Source organism: Thunnus maccoyii, chromosome 5, assembly GCF_910596095.1.
Source record: "Thunnus maccoyii chromosome 5, fThuMac1.1, whole genome shotgun sequence".
Taxonomy (NCBI): Eukaryota; Metazoa; Chordata; class Actinopteri; order Scombriformes; family Scombridae; genus Thunnus; species Thunnus maccoyii.
In genome coordinates, this window is record NC_056537.1 from 23928349 (window position 1) to 23937123 (window position 8775).

Consider the following 8775-nt stretch of genomic DNA (forward strand, 5'->3'; position numbering starts at 1 on the left):
CATTAATCAAATTAGTGAGATCACTGCTAATCAATACACTGATCCATTAATTTTCTCCTTCTCCACCCTTTAACTTTTTGTCTGCAGTGCTGGAATTGGTCGAACTGGCTGCTTCATTGCCACCTCCATCCTGTGCAAGCAGCTGAGGACTGAGGGTGTGGTTGACATCCTGAGAACCACCTGCCAGCTCCGTCTGGACAGGTGAGATATTCTTAGCCCTTATCCATGCTCATGCCTATCTTTAGTACTTGGCATAATAGCCCACTTGACATAGTTTTAATTGATGTGGGTCCAAATCACGAACTACTGTAAGTAGCTGTGGGAGTTACCCCAAAATGAAAATTTAGTGAAAATGAATGACTGTATGATCACCAACCAAACAGTGTGTTATGCTACTTAAAGCCATCACACTGTCTTCCAAATGACTAAATCCATTGTTTCACACTTTCATACCAAGAATCATAACTTGATTTAAACAATTTGTGCAAAATAATTTAAGTTTATGTTTTTTCAGTATTAATGAGGACAACTTTGGCCAAAAATTTTTTGGGCTACAAACTCTTTGCTCACAGAGGACATTTTGACTTGTCTTAGCAGGAAAAACACAGGTGTAACTGATAACACTAATTATGGCTCATTTCCATTCAAGTGTGCCATCCTAGTTGGCTAGCATGCACAATTGCTTGGCTATGAAAGTGGCACATCTGAATGGAATGCACCCATAATCAATTTTACTAATTGCACTTGTGTTTCACAAGTCAAAATGTTGAAGAAAATGTGATTGTCGATTTATCCCTTTCTAGAGCCATTTAAATTTGATGCAGTTTTACTTCAACAGAGCTGGTAAAAGATTAAATTTAAATATGAGGGCTAACTCACTGTGTGAGATGTCGGTGCCAGTTTCACTAAAAATTAGGTAATGCAGAAACAACTGAATTTTTAGCCATGATACCAGCTCAGCTCAAGGGACAGCGATGTCAGTGTGATGGTCAGTAGGCTGGTCCATCATTTTGATTCAGACTGAAACAACAACAACAATCAGCTAGATTGGCACAAAATAAGTACAGACATTCATGGTCACCAGGTGACGTATCCTAATGACTTTGGTGATCCTCTGACTTTTCCTGTAGTGCAACCAGCAGGTTTACATTTGTGGTTTCCCTGCTGTAAAATCCAGCCAGAACCAGCTTCAAACTTTAGCTGGTCATTAGCTGGTCTTGCTGGATTTACCTTGTGGGCCAGCTTGTTCAAGCTGGTTTAACTAGTGATCAGCTGGTAGACCAGTTTTGTGTAGCTGGTTGAGAGGTGAGCAGCCAGGTTTGTAGTGCTGGTGTAACTGGTCAGATGGTTTCAGACCAGCATGGCCATGCTGGTGTAACTGATCAGATGGTTGCAGACCAGCATGGCCATACTGGTGTAACTGGTCAGGTGGTTTCAGACCAGCATGGCCATGGCATTTTTTTGGTTATTGTTTTAGACACAAACATGGTTGGACTTCAAATTTCATAGAACATGCTGAGCAGGCTGAGCCAATAAGTGAGCTTTGTGGTGGCATAGGGCCCCGTGGCCAACAGACTGCCCCAACATATGTAACAAAAAAGAATAAAATAAAAAAAAATAAGCATAATAAGCAAAGTGGTTATTCATTGACTTGTTTATTATGGCAAATCAGCTGCCCTGACGGCTCAGGATCAGGCTCTCTCCAGGCTTGCCTGATCCTGAACCGCTGTGCATGTGTGTCAGTGTCAGTGTTTGCATCGTTGCTTGTCACAGGCTCAGAGACTCTTACAATGTCTGCCAAAACAAGACTAGGCCAAAACCTGGATGGCTGGACCTTGTATGAAACGCTAAAGGCCTTTTAATTTGAAGCGATTTGAAACGAGGCCTTTTAAATTGTAATGGATACAGGAAAAGGTGGCAAGACTTCGTTGATCAGTCAGTCACGGACATCCAAGTTCATGGACTTTCAGGTTTATAGAGCTGGGAAAAAGAAAATATTTGTCTGGACATGAAGAAAGAAAAAAAGAAGAGGTTCGAAGAAGAGAAACGGCAAGTAGATAAAGGTATGTAAGCCTAAACCACAGGAGAGCATTAGCCTCTTACCTTATGTATGCTAAAGTTGCTAACATGCTAACTTTTACAAACTGTATTAAGTTGGTATAGTATTAAAAATACACACGCATGCATGTACCTAGATTCTGTATCTAGATTGCAATAAGTCCCCATTCAGGTGGTAAAACACACACTACAAACTGCATCAAATTGGTACAGCGTTAAAACTACAGAAGAGTCTTTCAGTGGTGACAGTAGTCTTTATAGTCTTTACAGTAAAGCCATAGTTTTAATAAATAATTTACAAAGGTATACAAATGTTTTGTTTATGATTAGTTCATCATTAACTTATGTCTATAAATGACTTACTACTGATTGCTATTATAAAGTGTTACCCACGGAAATGATAAAAGTCAATGATTAAAGTTAATAAATTTAATGGTACAAGTACTTCTTCAGTTTAAGCCATCATCTAACATTATCATTTAAGCCATTATCTATCCATTACCTATTTAACATTATCTATGGATCTGTGATGTTCACCTCTGGTGTTATAAAGCATTTAACAGAACAATACAAATTTTGGCAGAAATAGGTTGAATTTGGCCTCTGCACTAAAGGGCTCACATTAATAACTCACTCTTCACATCCCCTTTCCAGGAGCACTATTAAAGTACATGATTGGAAAAGGATCACAGGTGCCAGTAAACACAGCTCCTACTGTTGGTGGGTATAAAGAGGGTGTAAAATGATAGCCTTCTGCATTTAAAAAAATTAAGTCAGTGTTTAATTAAATTCTTTATTTCATTGCAGGTCCACCAGCCACCTCTACTCCTGGTGCAGAAGTGGTCATGTCACCCAAGAAGCTGATAATGCTGGTATGTTATGTCTTTTAGTTAAACCTATAGCAATAGCTACATTTCCCACTTGTTATAGTGCCCTGTTCATTGCTCATGTATAAAATCTGTCATGTGGGGGGTGTGTAATACCTGTTTTCAAGGGCTACAGCAGCATTATGAAGCCATTTCCAAAGCTGCCAGTGTTGAACAGGCATCTTATCTAAAGTCACTTTTTAAAAGCAGATGGCATCAACCTCTTGCAGATTGTCTTGCATCATAAGATCCTCCAGATTTACAAACTGTATTAAGTTGGTATAGTATTAAAAATACACACAATGTAAGTCATTTCAATTCAGTCAATTTATTTTATTATTTATTTATTGTTTCATAGAAGGTCCATCAACCTCCACCTCTACCTCCATCTCTAGTGTCATCCAAGAAAGTCCTAACAATGCTGGTAAGTTTAGGCCTAGATCAACAATAAATTTGCAATAAATTAACAATTATTCACCACTAGGAACATCCAATGTATGAACATGTCAACTTACTAAACTTAATTGTTTTCTATATTAATCTTCCCCATAGGTCTTTATGTGCCTATTGAAGTGGAGAGCAGTGCCAACATGCCTACCACCACACCTGGCTCTCCAGTTTCTACTCCTCCAATGGATTCAGCTGACTTGCCATCAGTCAATCAAATTTCAGTCAGTCAGTTTGTCCAGTTTGAATCATTCTAAGATGACCCTCTGTGAGTAACAACTAACATGTACATACTGTAAGTTACTGAATATGTCCTTAAAAGTCCTGGAAAAATGATTTCTGTACATGATTAATTTTGCTTGTTCTACTTCAGCTGCTGGATGGTGAAGTAATTGAAACACAAAATAAAGATTTTCAAAGAATTTTCAAGGTTTTTTTTCTAAATAGCATTTGATGGTATATTATAGACAAACATGTATCTTGCTGCAAATAAGTATTTTAGAGGATGAGTGTGTTTTTTTTTAAAGTACATTTTTAAGGACATTTGAGAAGCTAGGCATAGCACATCCTTTTAAAGAACTGTAAACCAAAAACTAGTTCCTACAAGCTGGTGAATTTTAGTAGGTGCTTTTCTCACCAATAGGAACTGGCAGCTGGTAACAATAAGAGCTGGTAACTGGTAAGAATCTTAGCTGGGCCTGGTAAAGTAATAAGAGCTGATGGTGAGAATCTGAAATGGTAAGAATAGGAGCTGGTATCTGGTGTCACCAGCAGTAGCTGGTAGCTGGTCAACCAGCTGTCAAAAACCTAGCTCAAACCAGCTACCAGCTCAGAGCTCGTAGCTGGTTTGAGCTAGGTTTTTGTCAGCTGGTTTGAGCTAGGTTTTTGACAGCTGGTTGACCAGCTACCAGCTGTCAAAAACCTAGCTCAAACCAGCTGCCAAAAGCCTAGCTCAAACTGGTCAAGCTGGTTGCCAGCTACCAGCTCAAGCTGGATTTTTCAGTAGGAACATTCAGTAGGTAATTTGACTCAATTGAGTCAAATTTAACTATTGGATGGACTGGCATGAAATTTGGTGCACACACTCTCATAAACAGGTGCACTGTAAAAACTTAGGTAATCTCCTGACTTTTCATCTATCACCACAATCAATTAAATAATCTAATACTTTGGTTTATGACGAAATATCTGCAAAACTGATGACATTCCCATCAGCCTCAGCTTTGTGTTTAGTGCTAACTAGCAAATATTAGCATGCTAACACACTAAACTATGATGGTGAACATGGTAAAGTTATACCTGCTATCAGCATGTTAGCATTGTCATTGTGAGCATGTTAGCATGCTGACATTAGCGTTTAGCTCTAAGTATTGCTGTGGTGTACAGGACTGTACTGTCTCACAGGCTGTAGCATGGCTGTGGATACACCTTGTTTTAGAAACAAAAACCTGCCTCCATAACAACCGAAATGCAAAAATTTGAGTACCAAAGTAAATATGACCAAGGCGCTCAGTCTCAGGTTAACAAAAACAAAACAAAAATACTGGCACATTTTCTAAAGGATATCTTGACAGTACACATGGCTAGATAAACACCATAGAAAATGCAAATCATTTTCTTCTCTAATTTAATTGTGTTTGTCTTTCTGTGTGTGTTTGTCAGGGGTGGGATGATCCAGACGTGCGAGCAGTACCAGTTTGTGCATCACGTCCTCAGCCTGTATGAGAAGCAGCTGTCTCACACTGCTGAGGAGTAGAGTGAGCACTACAGCCACACCCAGACCGAGACACACCACTGTACACTGTACCGCCTCTGGTGGTATGCACCACTGTACCTAGCATCACTTCAATTTCACCCTTTAACAAGTTCAACCCATGTTAATCTCTTCACCCAAGACAGGCTCGCTCAGACAGGACTGAATGGTTGACATGAAACCTGTGCTTATTCTATGTCTCTGAGCAGAACAAGCCTATAGGAGGTGGGATTTGAGATAGCCCCTAAAAAATCTTTGATCCACACAGTCCTGGAGAGTCACAAAGGTCATGCCTGAAATAATCCAAACTCGCACTCCTGACATCATTTCATTTGCACTGCTGAGGTTTTTATCGCATCACTGTACAAGAGTCTAAGTCATCAGGGACTCACTGAGTGCTAAAATAGCCGCCTCAGTCACACACTGTATGTACAGTTATCAAAAGGTTAAGGAGGAACTGCAAGTCCAGTCTCCCAAAGTTAGTGTAAATGATAAGGGCCCTTTACAGCATAAGTGCCAGCATAATTTAAATCAACAGAAATGATCAAATGCCAGCCTAATATTTTACACTATATAGATATAAAAGTCCACATAAAATATAAGTTAACTAACAACTAGCTTTTTTTCTCACTGACTCTCACTTTTAATGTAAAAAAAAAAAATCATTACAGAAGGCCTGTTTCAACTTTCGATGCATTCAGGAGCCACCTCATCTTCAGGTTGCATGGTGCTAAGTGTTCATTAAAGGCATGTGCAATGTTATGGAACATAGGAATGTATAACAATTAGGTTATTAATTAACTAATTAGGATTTCTGTGCAGTCTACAGTATTACAGTTTTACCATGCTGCCTGTGCAGTTCTCATGGCCCATGATGTTTACAGTAAACAACTCCCGCATTCAGGCCACATAGATGTACACTCAGAGGCGTCACAGAGCCAGCGAGACGGAGGCGACTGAGGCCAGAAATAGAATCAGACCGTCAGAAAAATCAATGAAGAGCTCTGGAGAATCCGACATGTACGCGCTCAACATTTCTCAACTGACACACACAGGGAGGTATAATGCACAGAAAATAAATAACTGTACCATAAATTGTTGAAGGATGACCACACACAGCTAATACTCCTGTAAATGTCCCATTCCTATCCTGAAGCTTGTTGCCCTCAGAGACACTTGCTCTGTGATGCCTCTGCTTTTAATAGTAGCTTGAACACATCTGTGAAGTAAGAAGCCCATGATTGTTGTATAGACAGGCCAGGCCTAATCTGTATGAAGCACAATAGACCAACTAAGGTTGTCTCTCTGATGTTCAGCTGTAAAAGTTCTTTTTTTCTGTATTGTGTTTTGATTGTGTTGAGTTTAATGGATTGCATGTGCTGTATGGGACTCCATAGGTCCACAATCAAAGCGACGTGATTGGTTGTCCTGCTTTTTGTTGTGTAAAAGGGTTTAAGCCTATTATATTGCTTGCTCTCGGCCAATGCTTTTGATACAGTTTGCTTTTGTGAAACCAACCAGAGATATTTTTAGAACATTTTGATACAATCCTTTCGAGTAGATGCCTTGTGTATATTTCCGTTTACACCATGATGGAATGTAGCTCATACTGTGGATCAAACCATCGGTTTACTGTATATTGCAAGATTTGACAGAACAAAATGTGACAACTACCTAAGTTACCTTACAGTACAGAAAAAAATAGATTATGTTCAGTCTTCAGTATTATTACTTTATGCCTTTAGGCTTTGCTTTAATATGCTTTGCTTTCTGTGTATGTTTTTATCGTTTTCTTGGAGAATTTTACCTCAGACTGAGTTTTTACGCAGTCCCCTCTCTATTCCATCTGTGACTCTATAGGCCATTCTCAGCTGACAACAAGAAAAATAATCGCTATATGTAAGGCAGCTAAAACAGTTAAGACAGTTTTCTATGTAACACAAATCAAACTCAAACAACTTTTATCTTGACTACTTCATCAGATCAGCAGCCGTGAACATTATCAGAGGATGGACTTAACTGTGTGGGCTTGGACCAATTTATGAACATCAAGTAAACTAGCAAATTAAACTGCCAAAATGATCTTTTACAGGAACATGGGGCTGGGATTGATAAGAAAAGCTACAATCTGTCAGATTATTGACACAATCCTCTGATAATGTCCCATGAACTTGACTGAAAAGCTTTTACTTTGCTTGTTTTCAATGCTTACTGGTCCTATTCTGATGATCAAAAGGGGGATGACGAAATAGCCAAACAGTCAGGCATACAACCAACCAGCAATCAGTATTCCTCTCCTCTGCTACAGTATCGCTTTAAGTTGTGAGTTTTTGCATCCAAATAAAGGTAGATTTTCATGAACCTGTGTTGCTGCCTCTTTGACTCTACAGTATCTCCCTCTCACACAGCGTCAAAATGACTAATTTGTGTGAAAAGTGCTTTAAACGAACCACAGAAATGTGAAGATTGTAAAGACAACACACATTAAAGATTTAAAACTCTGCAGTCATTTATATTACAGACTGTTGGCTTCATGTTGTTGTGGACATGTGATCTTTACTGACTATAAAAACTCCTTTTTCCACCACAGAAAGCAGGTAAATATCTATGCCACTAGGTGTCAGTATATACAATGTAATTGTACTTATTGCCAGAAGCTCTATCACTCTCCATTCATCTGCTCACTCACTCAGACATTTAGATGGCACAGCAACAGAACAAAGGCTTTCAATCAAACAATAGAGAATTCATGAAACTGAATTGAAACACCCACTTATTACAACTGTTTTCCCCCAGTTGATAGAAACAATGTAATATCAGACTGTGTTTATTTCTGCTAACGTAGAATATATTTAATGCTTGTTCTATTTCTTTCTGGAATAAATATCAATAAATGTTATCAATTATTAACCACAAACTAGTAAATTCATAGTCTTGTTAAGGAAGGCAATCATTCACTAATACTTTATCAGAATATTGGCATCACTTTTTCTTCATCACATTTTTCTTTATATACTAACTGTGTTTTGTGAGAACAGTTTGTATGATATTATGTTTAATTCTGGAGATATTTTGGCTGTGACCATCTGGTAATGTAGAAGCACTGTGCCAAAGAGCTAACAAAACCACTTGTGCCCCAAGTGCTGGAAGTACTTGTCATCAAATCTTATTCATAATTCAGTGTTTTATGTCCGTGGTAATTAACTTTCAGATTTAGTCCTTTTAAGAATCCTGTGGCTTGGTTGAAGTACCTGTAGAGAGATGAAGGATGAATGTAACTAACTGCACTCTGGCACGTTGCTTATGGTTTGAAAATAATAATAAACCCCCCAAAAAGGAAAAAAAAAAACAACCACAAAATGAGAACTCACAAAAAGACATTATGCAGTAAAATAAAGTAGTAAATGTAACAAAATTTAATACATGATGTTGAATGAATAAAAAACACAGTATTATTTTGTTGAACAAATATGAACCTGACTATTAAAAAACACGCTTAAAAAATAATTTGTCAAACATAAAAATCTGCATTTTCTGTCTTTTGACTACAGAGGACAGCGTAGTGTAGATCACAATCCAGAGTTGAGCCATGAAAGAAACTAGAACATGTTGTAAGAGCAAATACAAATAGCATGTTATGTGAGGTTGATT

At 38.3% G+C, this 8775-nt stretch overlaps 1 protein-coding gene across 4 annotated transcripts in view; it reads left to right on the forward strand.

Annotated features, from left to right (window-relative positions):
• The window catches only part of ptpn5 (protein tyrosine phosphatase non-receptor type 5), a 36709-nt gene extending 29245 nt beyond the window's left edge, over positions 1-7464 (forward strand). For all 4 annotated transcript variants that reach the window (XM_042412655.1, XM_042412656.1, XM_042412657.1 and 1 more), the window contains 2 exons: positions 88-201; positions 5034-7464. In XM_042412655.1, the coding sequence (XP_042268589.1) occupies positions 88-201; positions 5034-5127 (208 nt within the window). In that variant the 3' untranslated portion in view covers positions 5128-7464. The remainder of the gene's footprint in view (positions 1-87; positions 202-5033) is intronic.
• The last annotated feature ends 1311 nt before the right edge of the window (positions 7465-8775 follow it).